Source organism: Triticum urartu, chromosome 3A (assembly GCF_056163025.1).
Source record: "Triticum urartu cultivar PI428250 chromosome 3A, HENAU_Tu73, whole genome shotgun sequence".
Classification (NCBI taxonomy): Eukaryota; Viridiplantae; Streptophyta; class Magnoliopsida; order Poales; family Poaceae; genus Triticum; species Triticum urartu.
This window is the reverse complement of record NC_141875.1, coordinates 10600492-10622908: the sequence shown is the minus strand read 5'-3', so window position 1 is coordinate 10622908 and position 22417 is coordinate 10600492. Positions and strand designations below refer to the sequence as shown.

Here is a 22417-nt window from a genome sequence, read left to right as displayed (position 1 = left end):
GAGGCGGTCGAGCTTGGCATGCTCGCCGGCGACGCTGGCCCCTTACCGCACACGCCAGACTGCCGACCTCTCAGGCGGGCAGCGCACGCCGACCCCAGGAAGAGAGAAGCGAAGATTTTGTGCCGGCTTCTTGCTCAACTGGGGATTTGAAGAGGACGGCCGTGGACATGACCTTGGAGGAGGTGGAAGTTCCCGTCCCCACGAAGAAGCTGTCCACGGATCCAAATCTGTAAGCAGAAAGAAAAGAACCTGATCTAGGATTTCTTCACTTGCGTTATTCAGAGTCATCCTAATCCACCATACGTTCCCTTATTCAACTGGATGACCGCAGAGACGGGGGAAGGCGAGGTGGTGTTGTGCTGGTGGCCACCGAGAGCTTCAACCTTCCCACCTACACGCACAGGCATGTTTGGTAAGCCGCAGCACCTGTTAAATCTGTTTAGCAACTATGAAGTGTTGTGTTAATATTAGAACAGGCTGAGAATCAGAACAAACAGATTACATATTACCCCATCTCTTGTTTCATACGTACAGAGCTTGCGAAGGATGAGTTGCAGCAGCCAGGGTAGTCGGTGCTGGGATGTTACTGCCTTACTGGATACATGTCCCTGGTGAACCGATGCTAACAAGAAGAAGGTACTATGCTGAACTGGAAATGTGTATTTGTTTGTGTTAACACCACATTCTCATGACCGAATTCGCAATTTGGGGCTGCTCATGACCTCTTGCCGGCTCCTCACCGGATTCGCCTCTGCGAATTGGCATGTTGAAGCTCGTCTTTCGTGATGGTTGATCCATGCATAATAACCTGATTTTTCATGTTATCAGTACATGCATACCATTGGATTTTCACTGTCATATAAGGTACTTTCAGTTTGGACGATGTGTTCATTTGATGGACACATTCTTGTGTTCTTGATACAGGCAATGCAGAAAGGCCATCAGCGTACCTTGACCATTCTCTCAAGAGTTAAGAATTCTTCTGTGCAAGGACGGCTTAGCTGATCAAGGTATATTTTTTTTTCTAAAAGGGGGGTCTCCCTGGCCTCTGCATGAAAACGATGCATACGGCCAACTTAAATAAATAGCAAATAGGTTCAACAAATGTATATGACAATGATTTTTGTTGTTGCAACACAGTAGTGTCTTCTCTCACATTGTTGGATCACCAAATGTATCGGTACTATAACACTGTATATAAATCAGTTGTTTACGACTTGTGTTTTGTCTCATGATGTGTCAAGGTAATGCTGCTATGTGGTTCTGACCTGCTCGAGTCATTCAGCAAGCCAGGGGTTTGGATTCCAGATCAGATACAAAACTTGAACACTTTTTGGTACCGAAAGGGGATGGGAGCAACAAGTCTGAATCAAAGAGTATGTTTTGAATCTTCGTTGCAGAATATTTTTATTGTTCTAAGAAATTCATGTAGTTGTATATGGAACATTTCCTTGATGTGATGGTCGGGCATATTTGTTTACTAAATCATACTTTCAGATTACCTTTGTTGGCAACTCTAAATATTTCTTAGATGTCTTACCACATGTTGGGGATCGTAGCAGAAATTTAAAATTTTCTACGCATCACCAAGATCAATCTATGGAGTAATCTAGCAACGAGGGGAAGGGGAGTGCATCTATATATCCTTGTAGATCGCTAAGCGGAAGCATTACAAGAACGCGGATGAAGGAGTCGTACTCGTAGCGATTCAGATCGCGGTTGATTCCGATCTAAGAGCCGAACCACGGCGCCTCCGCGTTCAACACATGTGCAGCCCGGTGACGTCTCCCACGCCTTGATCCAGCAAGGAGAGAAGGAGAGGTTGGTGAAGACTCCGTCTAGCAGCAGCATGACGGCGTGGTGGTGGTGGAGGAGCGCGGGACTCCAGCAGGGCTTCGCCAAGCACTACGGGAGACGAGGAGGGAGAGAGGTAGGGCTGCGCCAAGAGAGAGATCAAATCGTGTGTTGGGCAGCCCCCATACCTCAAGTATATATAGGAGGGGAGGGGCTGCGCCCCCTCTAGGGTTCCCACCCCAAGGGGTGCGGCAGCCCAGGATCCCATCTAGGGTGGCGGCCACAAGGGGAAGAGGGGGAGGCGCGCCTGGGGTGGGCCTTAGGGCCCATCTGCCCTAGGGTGTGCCCCCTTCCCCTCTTGGAGGCGCCTTGGGCCTTGGTGGGAGGCGCCCCAGCCCACCTAGGGGCTGGTCCCTTCCCACTATTGGCCCATGTAGGCCTCCGGGGCCGGTGGCCCCTCCCGGTGGACCCCCGGACCCCTCCGATGATCCCGGTACACTACCAGTGATGCCCGGAACACTTCCGGTGGCCAAAACCAGACTTCAATCTTTACGTCCGGACCATTCCGGAACTCCTCGTGACGTCCGGGATCTCCTCCGGGACTTCGAACAACATTCAGTAACTGCGTACATACTTTCCCTATAAACCCTAGCGTCATCGAACCTTAAGTGTGTAGACCCTACAGGTTCGGGAGTCATGCAGATATGGCCGAGACAACTCTCCGGTCAATAACCAACAGCGGGATCTAGATACCCATGTTGGTTCCCACATGCTCCACGATGATCTCATCGGATGAACCATGATGTCAAGGATTCAATCAATTCCGTATACAATTTCCTTTGTCTATCGGTACGATACTTGCCCGAGATTCGATCGTCGGTATCCCGATACCTTGTTCAATCTCGTTACCGGCAAGTCTCTTTACTTGTTCCGTAACACATCATCCCGTGATCAACTCCTTGGTCACATTGTGCACATTATGATGATGTCCTACCGAGTGGGCCCAGAGATACCTCTCCGTTACACGAAGTGACAAATCCCAGTCTCGATTCGTGCCAACCCAACAGACACTTTCGGAGATACCCGTAATGCACCTTTATAGCCACCTAGTTACGTTGTGATGTTTGGCACACCCAAAGCACTCCCACGGTATTCGGGAGTTGCACAATCTCATGGTATAAGAAAATGATACTTGACATTAAAAAAGCTTTAGCATACGAACTACACGATCTTGTGCTAGGCTTAGGATTGGGTCTTGTCCATCACATAATTCTCCTAATGATGTGATCCTGTTATCAACGACATCCAATGTCCATGGTCAGGAAACCGTAACCATCTATTGATCAACGAGCTAGTCAACTAGAGGCTTACTAGGGACATGGTGTTGTCTATGTATCCACACATGTATCTGAGTTTCCTATCAATACAATTCTAGCATGGATAATAAACGATTATCATGAACAAGGAAATATAATAATAACCAATTTGTTATTGCCTCTAGGGCATATTTCCAACAGTCTCCCACTTGCACTAGAGTCAATAATCTAGTTCACATCGCCATGTGATTAACACTCACTGGTCACATCGCCATGTGACCAACATCCAAAGAGTTTACTAGACTCAATAATCTAGTTCACATCACTATGTGATTAACACTCAATGAGTTCTGGGTTTGATCATGTTATGCTTGTGAGAGAGGTTGTAGTCAACGGGTCTGCAATATTCAGATCCCTATGTATTTCGCAAAACTTTATGTCATATCGTAGATGCTGCTACCACATTCCACTTGGAGCTATTCCAAATTGTTGCTCCATTATATGTATCCGGTATCTCTACTCAGAGCTATCCGGATAGGTGTTAAGCTTGCATCGACGTAACTCTTTACGTCGAACTCTTCTTCACCTCCATATCCGAGAAACATTTTCTTATTTCTCTAAGGATAATTTTGACCGCTATCTGGTGATCTACTCCTAGATCACCTTTGTACCCTCTTGCCAGACATGTGGCAAGGCACACATCTGGTGTGGTACTCAGCATGGCATACCGTATAGAGCCTATGACAAAAGCATATGGGACGACCTTCGTCCTTTCTCTTTCTTCTGCCGTGGTCAAGCTTTGAGTCTTACTCAACTTCACACCTTACAACTCAGGTAAGAATCCCTTCTTTGACTGATCTATTTTGAACTCCTTTAAAAACATGTCAAGGTGTGCGTTCTTTGAAAGTATCATCAGGCGTCTTGATCTATCTCTATAGATCTTGATGCCCAATCTGTAAGCAGCTTTATCTAGGTCTTCCTTTGAAAATCACTCTTCAAACAACCGTTTATGCTTTCCAGAAATTCGACATTATTTTGGATCAACTATATGTCATCCAATATACTTATCAGAAATGTTGTAGTGCTCCCACTCACTTTCTTGTAAATACAAATTTCTAGCAAACATTGTATAAACCTAAAAGCTTTGATCACTCCATTAAAGCATGTATTCTGACTCCGAGATGCTTGCTCTAGTCCATAGAAGGATTGCTGGAGCTAGCATACCTTTTAGCATCCTTAGGATCGACAAAACCTTTTATTGTATCACATACAACCTTTTCTTACGAAAACTGGTAAGAAAACTTGTTTTGACATCCATCTGTCAGATTTCATAATCGAAAAATACAGCTAATGCTAACATGATTCCGACGGACTTAAGCATCGCCACGGGTGAAAAATTCTCATCGTAGTCAACTCCTTGAACTTGTGAAAAGACTCTTTCCCACAAGTCGAGCTTCATAGACGATAACATTACCGCCCACGTCCGTCTTCTTCTTAAAGATTCATTTATCTCAATGGCTTGCCGATCATCGAGCAAGTCCACCAAAGTCCATACTTTGTTTTGATACATGGATCCTATCTCGGATTTCATGGCTTCTAACCATTTGTTGGAATACGGGCCCACCATCGCTTCTCCATAGCTCGTAGGTTCATTGTTGTCTAACAACATGATATCTAAGACATGATTATCGTACCACTCAGGAGTAGTACATATCCTTGTCGACCTATGAGGTTCGATAGCAACTTGATCCGAAGCTTCATGATCACTTTCATTAACTTCCTCTTCAACAGACGTAGGCGCCACAGAAAACATCTTTCTGTGTTGCATCACTCTCTGGTTGAAGTAAAGGTTCGACAACCTCATGAAGTTCTATCTTCCTCCCACTCAATTCTTTCGAGAGAAACTCCTTCTTGAGAAAGGACCCGTTCTTAGCGACAAACAATTTGCCCTCGGATCTGAGATAGAAGGTATACCCAACTGATACCTTTGGGTATCCTATGAAGATGTGTTTGTCCGCTTTTGGGTTCGAGCTTCTCCGGCTGAAGCCTTAAGCATTGCAGCCCCAAACATTAAGAAACGACAACTTTGGTTTCTTGCCAAACCATATTCATACGACGTCGTCTCAACGAACTTAGATGGTGTCCTATCTAAAGTGAATGCAGCTATCTCTAACGCATATCCTCAAAATGAAAACGGTAGATCGGTAAGAGACATCATAGATCGCACCATAACTCATAAGGTTCGATTACGACGTCCGGACACACCATTACCTTGTGGTGTTCCAGGTGGCTTCAACTGTGAAACAATTCCACAATGTCTTAAGTGATTGCCAAACTCACAACTCAGAAAATCCCCTTTTGATTAGATCGTAGGAACATGATCTTCTTGTTATGATGATTCTTAACTTCACTCTGAAATCGCTTAAACTTTTCAAACGTTTCAAAATTGTGCTTCATTAAGTAAATATACCTATATCTACTCAAATCGTCAGTGAAGACGAGAAAATAGCGATATCCACCACACGCTTCAATTCTCATTGGATCACACGCATCAGCACGTATGATTTCCAACAAGTCACTTGCCCGTTTCATTGTACCTGAAAATGGGGTCTTAGTCATCCTGCCCATGAGGCATGGCTCGCATGTGTCAAGCGATTCAAAATCAAGTTACTCTAAACATCCATCGACATGGAGTTTCTTCATGCATCTTACACCAATATGACCTAAGCGGCAGTGTCACAAGAAAGTGGTACTATCATTATTAACTCTACATCTTTTGGCGTGAACATGCGTATTACCACGACCGAGATTCAATGAACCATTCACATAGGGTGCATGACCATGAAAGGTATTATTCATGTAAACAGAATAACCATTATTCTTAACTTAAATGAATAATCGTATTGCAATGAACATGATCTAATCATATTCATGCTCAACATAGAGACCTGATAACATTTATCTAGGTTCAATACTAATCCCGAAGGCAGATGGAGTGTGCGATGGTGATCTCATCAACTTTGGAAACACTTCCAACACACATCGTCACCTCGCCCTTAGCCAGTCTCCGTTTAGTCCGTAGCTTTTGCTTCAAGCCACCAATAATAGTAACTGAACCGGTATCCAATACCCAGGTGCTACCAGGAGTACTAGTGAGGTACACATTAATAACACGTATATACTTTGTTGAAGTTTCCAGCCTTCTTATCTACCATGCATTTGGGGTAATTCTGCTACCAGTGACTGTTCCCCTTACAATAGAAGCACTTAGTCTTGGGTTTGGGTTCAACCTTGGGTTCCTTTACTGGAGCGGCAACTGGTTTGCCATCCATGAAGTTTCCCTTCTAGCCCTTGTCCTTCTTGAAACCAGTGGTCTTGTTAAACCATCAACACTTGATGCTCCTTCTTGATTTCTACCTTTTGCGGTCTTAAGCACCGCGAACAGCTCCGGGATCAACTCCATCCCTTGCATGTCATAGTTCATCACGAAGATCTAGTAGCTTAGTGATAGTGACTAGAGAACTCTATCAATCACTGGCTTATCTGGAAGTTTAACTCCCACTTGATTCAAGTGATTGTAGCACCCATACATTCTGAGCACATGCTCTGCTGAGCTATTCTTCTCCATCCTGTAGGCAAAGAACTTGTCAGAGGTCTCATACCTCTCAATACGGGCATGAGCCTAAAATCCCAATTTCAGCTCTTGGAACATCTCATATGTTCTATGGCGTTCAAAACGTCATTGAAATCCCGATTCTAAGCCGCAAAGTATGGTGCACTAAACTATCAAGTAGTCATCAGGATGTGTCTGTCAGGTATTCACAACATCCACAGACGACATTGTAGGGGTTTGCACATCGAGCGGTGCATCAAAGACGTAAGCCTTCTGTGTAGCAGTGAGGACACTCCTCGGACTACGGACCCAGTCCGCATCATTGCTTACAATATCTTTCAACTTGGTCTTTCTCTAGGAACGTATTGAAACAGGGAGCTACAACGTGAGCTATTTATCTACAACATATTTGCAAAGACAATTTAGACTATGTTCATGATAATTAAGTTCATCTAATCAAATTATTTAATGAACTCCCACTCAGACTAGAAACATGACCCGAGTCAACTAGGCCGTGTCCGATCATCACGTGAGATGGACTAGTCAACATCGGTGAACATCTTCATGTTGATCGTATCTTTCTAGAAATTATTGCGAGGGATCATCTTATTTAAGCTACCGTCGTTCTAAGCAAATAAGATGTAAAACATGATAAACATCACATGCAATCAAATAGTGACATGATATGGCCAATATCATTTTGCTCCTTTTGATCTCCATCTTCGGGGCTCCATGATTATCGTTGTCACCGGCATGACACCATGATATCCATCATCATGATCTCCATCATCGTGTCTTCTTGAAGTTGTCTCATCATCTATTACTTCTACTACTATGGCTAACTCTTTAGCAATAAAGTAAAGTAATTACATGACGTTTATGTTGAAACGCAGGTCATAAATAAATTAAGATAACTCTTATGGCTCCTACCGGTTGTCATACTCATCGACATGCAAGTCGTGATTTCTATTACAAGAACATGATCAATCTCATACATCACATATATCATTCATCACATCTTTTTGGCCATATCACATCACACGGCACATGCTGTAAAAACAAGTTAGACATCCTCTAATTGTTGTTGCAAGTTTTTACGTGGCTGCTATAGGTTTCTAGTAAGAACGTTTCTTACCTACGCGAAAACCACAACGTGATATGCCAATTTCTATTTACCCTTCATAAGGACCCTTTTCATCGAATCCGATCCGACTAAAGTGGGAGAGACAGACACCCGCTAGCCACCTTATGCAACTAGTGCATGTCAGTCGGTGGAACCAGTCTCACGTAAGAGTACGTGTAAGGTCGGTCCGTGCCGCTTCATCCCACGATGCCGCCGAATCAAGATAAGACTAGTAACGGCAAGTAAATTGACAATATCGACGCCCACAACTGCTTTGTGTTCTACTCGTGCATAGAAACTACGCATAGACCTAGCTCATGATGCCACTGTTGGGGATCGTAGCAGAAATTTAAAATTTTCTACGCATCACCAAGATCAATCTATGGAGCAATCTAGCAACGAGGGGAAGGGAAGTGCATCTACATACCCTTGTAGATCGCTAAGCGGAAGCGTTACAAGAACGCGGATGAAGGAGTCGTACTCGTAGCGATTCAGATCGCGGTTGATTCCGATCTAAGCGCCGAACCACGGCGCCTCCGCGTTCAACACACGTGCAGCCCGGTGACGTCTCCCACGCCTTGATCCAGCAAGGGGAGAAGGAGAGGTTGGGGAAGACTCCGTCCAACAGCAGCACGACGGCGTGGTGGTGGTGGAGGAGTGCGGGACTCTAGCAGGGCTTCGCCAAGCACTACGAGAGACGAGGAGGGAGAGAGGTAGGGCTGCGCCAAGAGAGAGATCAAATCGTGTGTTGGGCAGCCCCCATACCTCAAGTATATATAGAGGGAGGGGAGGGGCTGCGCCCCCTTTAGGGTTCCCACCCCAAGGGGTGCGGCAAGGCGGTCGGGGGAGGCGCACATGGGGTGGGCCTTAGGGCCCATCTGCCCTAGGGTTTGCCCCCTTCCCCTCTTGGAGGCGCCTTGGGCCTTGGTGGGAGGCGCCCCAGCCCACCTAGGGGCTGGTCCCTTCCCACTATTGGCCCATGTAGGCCTTCGGGGCCGGTGGCCCCTCCCGGTGGACCCCCGGACCCCTCCGGTGGTCCCGGTACACTACCGGTGATGCCCAAAACACTTTCGGTGGCCAAAACCATACTTCAATCGTTACCTCCGGACCATTCCGGAACTGCTCGTGACGTCCGGGATCTCATCCGGGACTTCGAACAACATTCGGTAACTGCGTACATACTTTCCCTATAAACCCTAGCGTCATCGAACCTTAAGTGTGTAGACCCTACGGGTTAAGGAGTCATGCAGACATGGCCGAGACAACTCTCCGGTCAATAACCAACAGCGGGATCTAGATACCCATGTTGGTTCCCACATGCTCCATGATGATCTCATCGGATGAACCACGATGTCAAGGATTCAATGAATCCCGTATACAATTTCCTTTGTCTATCGGTACGATACTTGCCCGAGATTCGATCGTCGGTATCCCGATACCTTGTTCAATTTCGTTACCGGCAAGTCTCTTTACTCGTTCCGTAACACATCATCCCGTGATCAACTCCTTGGTCACATTGTGCACATTATGATGATGTCCTACCGAGTGGACCCAGAGATACCTCTCCGTTACACGAAGTGACAAATCCCAGTCTCGATTCGTGCCAACTCAACAGACACTTTCGGAGATACCCGTAGTGCACCTTTATAGCCACCCAGTTACGTTGTGACGTTTGGCACACCCAAAGCACTCCTACGGTATCCGGGAGTTGCACAATCTCATGGTCTAAGGAAATGATACTTGACATTAAAAAAGCTTTAGCATACGAACTACACGATCTTGTGCTAGGCTTAGGATTGGGTCTTGTCCATTACATCTTTCTCCTAATGATGTGATCCCGTTATCAACGACATCCAATGTCCATGGTTAGGAAACCGTAACCATCTATTAATCAACGAGCTAGTCAACTAGAGGCTTACTAGGGACATGGTGTTGTCTATGTATCCACACATGTATCTGAGTTTCCTATCAATACAATTCTAGCATGGATAATAAATGGTTATCATGAACAAGGAAATATAATAATAATTAATTTGTTATTGCCTCTAGGGCATATTTCCAACACCACAAGCATTAGTCCTGCAAAAACATATATTCTAAACCGGTTCATGATAGATCAACAAAATCTTGTTGATGCTCTCACCTATTAGGATATGCACATGAAAAAAAAAGATATGCCAAAGTTGCATAGTTTCAACAAACAGACATTCAAATGCACCATTTTGTACTCAGGAAGCAGGAAGTGCGACTTCTTTAGTTTTCAGAATTAGAATGGATCACGTGTACTCCAGATGTTTTCAGTTTAAATAATCATGCACATTCTCAATCATCATGTGTGCAAAAGTGGGTTTATACAGATTTATACAATTCATTGTAACATCCTGGAGCTGGATAGATGCTATATTACTTTGTAGAACGCTTGTGTTGGTGGTCATGTTGATGGAACTTGATATAGTAAAGTCACTTTCCTGTATTTACTTGATATAGTAAAGGCAATTTGCAACACAAATCCAGTTTCATTATCCTCATATAGTCAGTATGTAAAATGAACGCCTTATAGCATTTTGCTGTGCAACTGTTTATTATTTAGAACTCTATTATCAAAAATCTAATCATGATTAATGCTGCAAGAGTCAAAGGAAGAAGTCGAACCTAAAGAAGTCCTCGGAAGAATCACAGCTGCGTGTGCCCGGCTGGTTCAGGGGACGCGACAGGCGCTGGCGCCCATGCCCCGGCGGGCGTGTGCGCGGCGGCGTGGGTGCCAGTGCAGGGCGGGCGCGGCGGTGCGGGTGCCGGGGCAGGCTCTCTCCTGGGCACTGGCGATCTTGCAGGACGGATGCCACGCTGCGAGCGGCAACAATCGACGATGGCGATCGTGCACGGAGGTGACGGGACGGTGCAGTGCGGCGTGGTCGCCGTGCAGGTAGGAGACGCTATTGGTGGGCGGCGTATGTGCCATGCGGCGAGGTCAAGGTCAAGGGCCTGAAGTTCCCTTAGCTTGCGATCTGATTTTCCGTGATTGTAGGGCACGCTGGGCTGGTTGTTAGTTTGCGATCTGATTTCCGTGATTGTAGGGACGCGCGGGGCTGGTTGTTCGACTACTACTCTTCTGGTGAAGTACGGTCAGTCATTGGTAAATGCTAAGTGCACACCGTAGAGGTATTGGATTAATGATGGCTGTTAGATTGAGACTTGTTGGCCTAATCATGTGGTGCTGATTGGCTCGTGCGTTATTGTGGGACTAATTGCGGGGTGCGCGTAAGAAAATTCTTATTTGATTGTTTAATAGTATAGTAGAGATTTTCTACGATGATGAAGAACCGGCACACAGATGAGTCATTTTTGTTTTATCTTTGCATTGTACTATTCATTGGGTAGTGCATCTCAAAAACAAAATTTTGAATAGTGATGAGTACTACTAGGAGTACGTACTCAATTCGTTTATGCATTAATTCGTGTATTTTTTTGAGAGAACATTAATAATCGTGTAAAAAAAAACTACTCCCTCATTTTCTACCCCAATCACATCCTTCTGTTTACTTTTGTTTTAACTGTTTCTTTACCGCTGGCGAAATTTCCTCGTCTTCCTTCCCGTCGCTGGCGGCGGCAGATCAGGTGCACATGCCTCTCCTCGATCTCCTCGGTGCCATCCCCGTCCTATTTCCTACAGCCTCCACGGGTTAGCCGGCATCATCGTGGTCTTTGTCTCCCCGCCGCGTCCTGAGCTCCACCGTTGCGTCCGTCGTTGTCGCAGGCTCATCCATCACCACGAGCTCCTGGCTGTGCACATCATGTTACCATACAGCGCAGCGCATCCTACTCGCTTCTCGGCCATCATGCGTTGCTGCCATTGGGACTTCAGCCGTCGACCTCGCTGCACAACGCTCGCCCATATTGCTGACCTCGTCTGTTCGTTGGGGCTCACCGGGAGGATGTCGTAGCCTTCGTCGGGATTGCTGGGAGCTCACCGTCGTCAATGCGGCCTCCACTAACAAGGGCCCAGCCGCCCCTGTCCATGCGGATGGAAGGACATCTTCATGCTCTGCAGCCTCACCAGCGACTCCTATGTCACGGCCTTCTCCATCCCAGTTACAGGCTATGCACACCACCACGATGTCTGCCATGTGCTTGAGAGAATTTCCCACAGGAATCACAGGCTCACGCCTTTATCAGAAGCAAGCGAGAGGACGAGCAGGACCGCGAATGTGGAGGGCAGCGACCACCTCACCGGAGGGAGACTTGGTCGGTGCGGTGGGGAGGTGGCATCAAGTTAAACATTGATTGAAGATTCTGTCACGGGTTCCTCACGGAATATGACACAACTGAATATGGAGATCCTGCTGTTGAGGACGTTGAGCCACACGAAGATTCAGAAGTTTCTTGCCTCATGAATTGATGAGGACAAGCTAACTCTTTTCTTTGGCACAAGAGAACACATTCAGAAGTTCTTTGCCTCATGGATTGATGAGGACAAGAACAAACATTGACAGGGCTGGAATATCTTCACAGTTAGGAGCCAGCGATTAAACTTAACATATATGTGACGTTCTGATTTTCCAACTGCTACAAATCTGTGAAAATATACCTTTTCTGTTTACAGTAGAAATACTTGCAAGGATAAGACACGCACATCTTACTTTTCTTTTAAGATTTCAGGAAGTCATGTACTAACAACCATTGTGTCAAAATGCATGCACGTTAGAGTTTATGGCACCAAAACTCTTCACTGCCCATTATCATTAGTTTGTGGACATATATTCATTTGTGATGTGCATGCTTAAAATAATGTCATGTGAATATTTGTACAGTAAACGCCAAGGCAAACCATTGTTATTATACAAGAAAAATTCTCAAGTGCTTGGTAGTCCACAAAGTCCCATCTTCGTCCAATGGTTCTTTTTTATCAGGTATAAAACCAGCTGTTTTTTCCAATGTTGAAGATGCAGAAGTAAGATTTCATAGAAATCTATCTAGCTCAAGTAGATGAAAGACTTTGTACAATATATTTTGGTGAGTATCTTCATATTTATTAATTGTTAATATTAAAAACAGAATTTCTCCATGCCAATATATTTTGGTGAGTATCTTAATATAGCCGGCCAGTGGGGAGGGACGCTTGCCGCCGTCGCCTTTAGCAGTTCAGCTAGATTGAGGAACGGGGATTCGTTTTCTCGAGACGAGGAGCTCGGTTGGCGTGGCTGCAGTTTGGGCTGGACTTAGTACATTGCCAAATGAAAATGGACCATCGCACAAAATAGTGCAAAAAAATAGAAATAAAATTTAATATTAAAAAACATCGCCATAAAATGATATCATTTTAAGAAATATTCTCAAAAAATTTAAAAAACACCTTCTCGAAGAAGATAAACCTGTTTTTCTAAACAACAACAAATAAAATTGATTGATAAACGTTGCATAATGGCACGTGGAACAAATTACATTTTATTTTTGCCCGGTGCAACGCACGGACATTTGTACCAGTCAATTAATTAGTTGTTTATGCATTAATTAGTACTCCCTCATTTTCTGCTTCTGTTTATGTTTACCCTTTTTTTCGAGAATGTTTACGTTTACCCTGTACCGCTGGCGCAACCGAATCGACCGAATTATTTCGCCTTTCTCCCGAATTTCCCTCGTCTTCCTCCCTGCGCCCAGAAACAGAGTTGCCCTGGTTCGGTGCCTCGTCCAAATTCAGGTGAGCCGCCGGCCATGAATCCCCCAAAGCACCCCGTATCGACTGGTATGGGATAGCGTCACTGGTCTGGACCCCTCTCTCTCTCCCCCGCTCGCCTCCACACTGTTCTCCACCACGAGACCCACCCGAGAGCAGCTGCGCCGGCGATTCTCCTTCCACCGCCGCGAGCAGCAACGCCTGGGCCTTTTCTTAGTCGCGACCGCCCGTCATTGGCTGTCTTTCAAACAAGGAGGACAAGCGCGGCGACGGTGCGCCACCTTCTCCTGTTCCCCTGCTTTGAACCAAACAGATCACGATATCAAAGTTCAAACCCACCCCCGCCACACTCATCTTTGCTTCTCTTCCAGCTCCTTTTGATCTGATTCATTCATGCCCAACTAGTCCGTGCAGGAGGCTGATCATATCTTCAACCAACAAGGCCGGACCGCTGGGTTCAAATCTGTTGCGGAGGAGGATTCCTGATGGTATCCGAACCAACAGAGGATTGTCTAATCCGGCTCGTCCTAGTCCCCGTTTCTGTCTTGGTAAGTTACCCGAGAGCAGCTGCAAGGCCGGCCGCCTGTCTCAATAAGTAGCCTATTGACTACAAGTCCGGCCGCCGGTCTCGACAACTACTCCAGACAGCAGCTGCAACCTGCAAGGCAGGCCGCCATGGAGTCAACCTGCAACACCGTAAGTTCATACCCCTTCTGCCTTCTTGTTATTACTAGTATCAATTAAAGTAGGCCTTCTAATCTTTAGTAGATTCATTTTTATACTGTTACTACTCACCTTGCCCATGGAGAATCGTAACAAGAAGAAGATATGGCTTCTGTAGCTGTTTTGATCCTACTAGTTTATCTCTCTTTTGCAGATCATGAGAGATGAAGATAGCACTAGTGCAAGCGAAAACGATGATAGAATCAGCGCGCTGCCCGACCATCTTCTACTCAAAATCCTCGAATGCCTTTACATGCCCACGGCAGTTCAGACCGGCGTGTTCTCCACACGATGGAGGCACCTCCCGCATCAGCTCTCTAATCTGCAAATTAATGCCGAAGACTTTCCAGGCACGGTGGACCAGATAATGACTGCGTACACTGATGCGACAAGGAGATTTCTATCTCCTCCGCCTTGTGGATGCAATCGGGTCATCAAGATCCTGCAGCTCTGCTTCTACCTAGCAGACCCTTACTTGTCCTCCATCGGTCATGCCGTCGGGGATGCCGTGAAGATCGACGTACCAGAATACCTCGAGTTTGCGGCGACCGGCCATGTTGCATGTCCAAGTGAGGCTGAACTAGTACTGTTCAGACAGTGCTTTATGTCCTTCTTCCATGCTTGCCCCGGTCCCTTCAGTTTGCTCACCAAACTGACGCTGCGGAGCCTTTCTTTTGAAGACTCAGATATCCCCAATATCCTCAACACTTGCAATAAACTTAAGCTCCTTTCCTTGAGATCCTGTCAAATGGGCCAGGACCCTGTCCTCAAGATAGATGCTCCATGCTCGGAGCTCATAGGACTTGAACTTATCGACTTTGAGTGTGAACAAGTTGAACTAATCTCTGCCCCTCAACTCCTGGAATTGGTCTATGATAGTTGGTGCGGTGAAAACCCCCCAGTGTCTTTTGGCTATGTCCCCCAGCTTGTTAAATTATATTTCGCTTCTCCTGCCCTATCTTGGCAGACGCCATTCACATTGAGCGAGTGCCTATCTGGTAACAAAAACCTGTCAATGCTGCATCTAAATTTCCGCACTCAAATGGTAAGTTACAGTTCCCTCCTCGTCTACATCATGTTTGTTTGTTTCAACGTGTCCCTGTTAACATCATGACATATTCCTCATATTTCTATACTTCGTTCTGCTGCAGATTTGGATTGAACCTGAAGATCCTCGACAGCTCACTCCTATATTCAGTAAACTGAGAGATGCACATCTTTACAATATCTTTGCAGAGTGCGATCTGAATTGGATTATGTTTATCCTCGAAGGTGCACCTTCCTTGGAGAACTTTTATGTAAGTCCGTTATTTCAGTTCTTCCAGTTAACCCACATCTTGGCCTGGATATAATTTGTTTGTACGATATGTTTCCATCAGCAAAAAAAAATCGACATGTCTGTTTAAGTGTGTGATATCCAAATTTAAAATACTCAATAAGAGTAATGATGTATGAATAGGAGATCTCATGAATATTACAGTAATGATGTACAATCTTGTTTGGATGCTGCATAGCGTTTTTTCACAGATAATGTCCATGCACGACGCATATTTTTTCCTGTGAGGTATAATCTCATGTTGGATTTCTCCAAGTCCCTAGGGAATCCTCAAAAATCATTCGTTTGTCCCAGACAGCTATATAGGCCATTCCAAAAACTAGTCCAAGGAGGGTGTTAGCTTTATAGCAATCATTCGTTACTTGGATGTATTGACTCTTGTTATTGTTGTCGTTCTTTATCTTAGATATTAATATCAAAACCAATGCCAACACTTAATCTAATGTATTGTTTATTTGTGGTCCATGAAGCTATCTCGGCATTCATGTGAACTCAGTAAGACTGAGGATAGTGCTGAGAAGACCAATGTGTTGTGGGAACCATCCGAGAATTCGAGGTACTTGAACTTGAAGTTGCTCGTGATGAAAGGTTTTAAGGAGGAAGAAAAGGTGATGAATTATGTAAGACTTGTCATGGCACGAGCTGTCGTGTTGAATAGAATCGAGTTGTGTGATGAAGACCCGTGCAATGGGTGCAGTGCTATCAATCATGAGCCTCCAAGATTTATGGTAGATGAAGCTAGCAAGCAACGGATAAGGGAGCAACTCACCCATGGATCCTCCTCATCTGCGGAGATAATAATTGGATGATGGAAATAGTTCAAGAATAATGAAGAGACAATAACGATGGATAATGTCAATGAGTAGTAGTCTCATATAAGAATAAAAGACCCTGGCAGCTGTAATTTTGTTTTAGCATTTTAGCTGTTTATATATGGCCAAGTATATTTTTCTATGTGGGCAAATTATGATGCATGCACCGTATACGTTTCTGTTTTACTTTGAAGTTGACTATTGTGTGCTGATCTGTGCATTTCAAAATGTATGTCTTGTATTTTATTTGAAAAAAATATATAAAAATTATGTAATTCTCGTATAGTTCATGCTGAGCCACATGCTGGGACTGCTCATTTTCTATCAGCATCACTCATGCTCGCTTTGTTATTTTTTCTTGATTTTTGTTTCATAGTTATTTTGCATGGTGACGCGAGCCTGGTATTGTACATCCCATCTGGTCAAAGGTATTTGAACACCGCCTAATGTGCATGATCCCGAAGCCTTCAAAATTGATGTAAGGTGCATTAGTTAGTACTAGCAAAAAGGCCCATGTGTTGCTCCAGGTACAAAATAAATAAGGACATGGCTAGCGGGCGCCCGAGCGCCCACTGGTAGGAACTAGCGCTCATCCAAATATGGAAAAAAGTAGCTGACGCGCATGATCGCAGTTCATTAAAAAAGAAATCATGTCCTCGCGTGCATTTATTTGAGGATCCAAAAAGTTTAAAAAACTGTAACTTCTGATTTAAGTGTCGAAATTCAATTTCCTTTTCACAGTTGGCTTTCTCGCGACGAGTTCTTGAAACTAAATCTCATATAGATAGGTTTCGTCGAATTTTTTTCGAGGCAACTTTGAATAAGACGGAGGCAACTTTAGTGCTATAGAAAAGCAGCTTCTTTTTTTCCCAGTAGGACCGCCTATTAGGTTGGTTTGTGTAAAAAAAACTACACACAACATGATGCACCTTTTACATATGGAAAAGTCTAAGCTCACCATCGATAGGGCTATTGGAGGCGAAACAAGGACAATAAATTTTCGATCGTTATGCACTTGAGTATCACCTAAAAAAAGCAATTTTTGGGGTGTTTTCGTGCAATTTGAGTTCATTCAACAAGCAACTCATGTGTGTTTCCTATTGGTTGGTTTGTGTAAAATGAGAAAATCAAGAAAATGTGTGCAAGTCCAACTCATCTTGTGTGTGTATGCAACTATATACGTCTGCATATAGCAATTGTTCTAGCAAACTCTAAGCAACTGCCCCCCTAGCAGAAATCCACACAACTGTTCTAGCGGTGAAATTCGGATGGCTCCCGCTCCCCCCTCCTCCACCTCGCCGGAGGAGGGCCAATCACCAGCCTCCCAAAAAACCCCGGCCACCTTCTCGGCGGAGCCAACGCTAGCCATCAGTCCTCTAGACGAGCTCCTCCCCACAGTAGCTCCTCCACCTTCGCCATTCTTCGACCCGCCTTATGTGAAAGCCGGGCAGGTTGCACTCCGCTGCTTCTTGGGCTGTGGCAATGCCATGGGCTTGGAGTTCGAGGATGATGCTTCATACTATCTCCGCCTCGACATCACCACCCCAACCATCCACCTCGCTTCACCGCTCTACATCATCTTCCACTACTCCAACCGCCCCCTTGATGCCACTATCGTCGCCGCCCTGCTTCAGTCCGTTCTTGTCAGTGCTGCTGCTGATTTCTTCGTTGCTCAATGCTCTTCCCTCGTTTATCGTTTCCATGTTGCTTCTGCGCGTATAGCCAAGATCATCCTCGCCCAAACCACACTCCGCTTCCGCGCATACTCCTTCTCTTTTGTGAGAACCCTGCCTCCGATCCTTCCTTCTCCACCCCCACACTGCCACATGCATGCCGCTGGCTCAACCGCTTCAAATTCTAGAGGATCTGGGACTCCACTTTGAAAGCGTAGCATGGGCACAATGTCGCTCGCTTGTCTCCCAGCGTCCACCAAATCAGTCGCATGGATGCCGCATGTATGCGCGCGTCATACAGTTCCCTTTCACCCTTGATGCCGCCACGATGGGTCTCATCCTCGCTTGTCTTTTCGGTGGCATCCACCACCAATTCAACGTCATGGACGACGAAGACTCCTGCTTCTCCTTCACTGTGGCTTCGCCTGACATTGTCGCGCTCATCGCCTCTATGGACGATTTCCGCAAGCTGGGCATTCTGCTCCGCTTCCCTTGGCCTGCACCTACGGGGAGTGATGCATGCTCACCATCGGAGTCGGCCTCGCCGTCGTCTTACGGGCCTACGTCCTCCTCGCCGCCGGAAGTCGATCCTGCTCTACTGCCACCTGCGTCCACAACTATTGTTCTCTCTAAGGAGCGTCGTCAACGGCCTGGTATAAGCTTTTTCTACCGTATGCTTAATGTTATCCACTCCTGCCAGCTTACACCACATGCAAATTACACTAAGCACACACATTTGTTTTGGGTTACCTTCCTACCAATTACTGTTAGACCTAATGAACTAGTAGTAGAATCTGCCCTAAACCACTACTTTTTGGTCAAACAAGATTTTCTAGCAGTCAAAGTTCATGAGCATGTGTATAAGTCTGGCGTCCTCTCCCGGTCAATTAAAATTCAAATCCTCAATCTTGGGTCCATAGGTTTTGAAGGGTTTCAGATCTTCCTCTTTGACCAGCTCGAACAAGCCGTTGCTCACTGCAGTCGGTTTTTCCATCATTACACCAAGTTTGCTTACCCTACCTTGCCCCCTAGATCAGACTCCATTCTTGGACCCTTTGAGCATCAGCATCTTCAGACCCGCACGACTCTGCAGCCCACCGCGGTCGCATGATTGCAGCACGTCCGCCCTGCTACGCATGCAACGCTGACCCACCCCATGCATCATGATGGCGGTGCGGCGCCCCCTGCCCCACCAAATCTATCAAAAGACCCGTACGCTGCATCTGGTTCGGCGCATGCGGATGGAGCTGGCGCGAGCCCCCAGAACCCCCTCTCTGTCTCTCTGTCCGTGCCAATTTTGGACGAACCGCTTGCCCGCCCCGCGTCTAATCCGGGCCCGGCTGCGCCGCCCCCTGTCACCCTGCGCGCGCCCCCGAGGAACGTATCTGCAGCGAATCTCGCGTTGGGAACTGACGAAGCGACGAGTCCGCACGCCTGCCCGTCGCCACAGACCCCTCTCGCTAACCATGACCAGCATCTAGACCTCATGATCAAGCCTAATCCCTCCACCCAGACTACGACGGCTTCTCGGCCACCACGCCCCTGCCCGTCGCCCCCTCGCTCTCTGTCACACGCAATGGGTCTAGCCGCCCTGACGGCGGATATGTCACCCGTGCAGTCCAACCACAATCCGACGAGCTCGTACAGAGATGCACTTCTCTCATCCCCCTCGACCACAGCCACCTGCACCCTCTCCCCCCTATATAACCCCTCGATGCCTCCCCATTCCGCATCGACGCTCTCACACTTCTCCACCAACACAAAGAAAGCAGCGCTGCTTCCGCTGCCTAGCTCTAAATCACCTCGTCGAATCTTGTCGTGACCCAGTCCGCTGTGCTCGCTGTTGGAGGAACGGTCACCGCAGACGTGACTGCAGGTACAGGGGCATCTGGCCTATCTTCCCTCCCTTCCTCGACACTTTCCATTCTCAACCTAACCCAGCTTTTTGCACTCGCAGCATGGACTCCGCCGGCTCCTCATCGACGGCAGCTCGCGCGTCCCACACACTCATGATCGGTGACATCCCCATCATGCTCTCCGAACCCTTCCCCGCTCTTTGCGTCCCCTCACCATTCATCCTCCACGGCACTCCGGTCGGCTCCGCCCCACGAGCCCCCGCCACTTCCCTCTCCTCCACCATCCTCTGCACCTCCACCCACGCCTACCTCACTCCCATCAGCTTTCAACCACACGCACTCTCCCCCCTTCGACACACAAGAGCTGAGGGATCGGCTCGCCGACGTTTTCCTCGCCTCACAATACACCAGAGCCTCATCTTACGTCTCCGAGACAGACACGGAGGACGATCTGCCCCGTCCGGCCCATGAGGCCGGGCTGCTGCCTCCCTATGGAGACATGCCACTAGTCGCAGCTCCTCCTTGTCTGGTTCACTGCCCACGACGCTTTGCTTTCGTCCACCTTCGCACCCCAGTCCCCAACCCCACTCCCCTCATCCGTTGAGCCATCCAGCATACTTGCGGCAATCCCCGCATTTATCATGGGCGGCTCCTAGATCGGGATCGCCTGCCTCACCTTCCACACACCGGCTGCACGCAATGACGTGATCAGCCACAACCCAATCGAGTACGGGGGAAACTCTTATCACTATAGAGCCCGTCGAGCACGTTGACCGCTCCATTGCCATATACACTGACCTTGCAGAGGTCGAAGTCTCTGACTTTCCACATGAGCTATGGCATGAGGATGGCATACGCTTCGCCCTGACTTTCCTTGGCGACGTGTGTGCCATTGACGATTTCTGCCTCCATGGTATCGACTACACGTCGGTCCGTGCCCTCGTTCTCCTCCAATCTGGCAAGCCAGCCCCTCCAGGCATTGTCATTCAGCTCCCACCCATAAACGAGATTAAGATGGCCAAAGTTGTAGAGGTCTCCCGTTGGCACCACGGTGAAGGTGCTAATCCGTTCAGTGATGGTTCGTCTGACGGTGACTCCGCACCTCTCTCTCAGCGGGACTCTCCACGACCGCTCTCCCCTGCTCACCTTGCTCATGTCGTCTCCGTGGTATGTGTGGGGCGGCGTGCCGATCCCACCTACGGTGGCACTAGGCCGGTCGCCCCCCGTGCCCCTACTGCATCTCTTGAATCTGACACAAACCAGTCAGCTCTGGCCTCACCTATCACCCTCCAGGGATCTCGGCGCCAGCCTCTCATCATTTTCAATGACGATTCGGCCGCCTCGGATGGCATGCATGCACCGCTCCTGCATGCCGCTTCAGACTCGCTAGATGTGGTGCATGCACTCCCTTCCGACACGCATGCCCCACCAGTCATACGCCCGGTTGCCTAGGTGGGTTCCGTGGTGCTGCCTCGCCCGTGCACTGACCTTCCTGCCGCTCCACTGGCCGCGGGGCCGCTGGTTCAGTCCAGCGCCTCTGCGTTCTCTGCGGTCCTCTCTCCTGCAGACGCACCTGCTGCGCCTCCTTCCTTCACTTTCACCGCGGGCGAGTCCTCCCATGCTACTGGTAACCACTCTACCCCCTCCATGCTCGATCAATCTAATCCCTTGCCCTCTGCCTCTCTGACACTGACTGATGTAGCCTTGGACGCAGCCCTCCCCCTACAGGATCTGGACACCCATGAGTGCATCATTCGCAAGGCGCGCCGCAAGTCAGAGCGCGATCAGTCCATCTCCAAGGACAAGCTGTGGCGGAGTGCGCGGTTGGCTAGCAAGCAAGCCTCCTACTCACCCATGCTTGCTAAAGCCATCAAGGCCAAGGCTGCTCGCCTCTCCACTACGGATGTCGACACGGCCATTGGCTGTGCTATCCAGGAGGCACACCTCCATGAGCCCGATGCCCCTCCTGCTTCTTTCGAGGACCTTGCTGCCATTGCTCTGCTCTGTGGCGCGGACGACGAGCAGCTGGATGCCATCCTTGGTTCTGAGGATGCTGCCTCTAGTGATGACGCCGCTCCATGATCAGCTCCCCTCGCCCCTTGGAGTTTCGGCGCGATCCCTGCCTCGCCTAGCTCTACTGCATGACGTTGCTAGATCGATGTTCTTTTGGTTACCGCATCCTATGTCGCATGTACCAATGTTACTTCTAGCCTCAGCTGTAGCTTTTGAGACTCTATGTCAGCTGTGCCCCGCTTCTGCCTGCTGGTGTTCCAACGTTTTTAATGAGTAATGATGCCTTCCTAATTTGCTCCTGGAATGTATGAGGACTTGGTGATAACGAAAAGTTCTCTAACGTGCTATCCGAACTAATCGGAACTAAACCACACATTACACTCTTGCAAGAATCAAAAATTGACTCTTTCTCTGACAGTAAAACAAAATCCTTCCTACCACGTCAGGCTGACCAGGTCTTCTCCTTGCCAGCTGTCGGAACAGCGGG

General features: G+C 47.5%; 1 protein-coding gene, 1 long non-coding RNA gene and 1 pseudogene across 2 annotated transcripts; all 3 read left to right on the top strand.

The window, feature by feature from the left end:
* Positions 1–533: 533 nt before the first annotated feature.
* Positions 534–11035, top strand: LOC125542341 (uncharacterized). Its single transcript, XR_007297890.2, has 4 exons — positions 534–636; positions 925–1010; positions 1245–1376; positions 10478–11035. It is a non-coding gene; the product is annotated as an uncharacterized LOC125542341 (long non-coding RNA).
* Positions 11036–13084: 2049 nt separating this feature from the next.
* On the top strand, positions 13085–16575 carry LOC125547576 (F-box/FBD/LRR-repeat protein At5g22660-like). The gene is made up of 4 exons (XM_048711400.2): positions 13085–14213; positions 14395–15285; positions 15392–15538; positions 16047–16575. Exons 1-4 carry the CDS (start codon positions 14193–14195, stop codon positions 16383–16385), a joined length of 1398 nt encoding a protein of 465 aa, XP_048567357.2. The 5' UTR covers positions 13085–14192; the 3' UTR covers positions 16386–16575.
* A 1081-nt stretch (positions 16576–17656) lies between these two features.
* On the top strand, positions 17657–21999 carry LOC147977751 (uncharacterized; annotated as a pseudogene).
* The last annotated feature ends 418 nt before the right edge of the window (positions 22000–22417 follow it).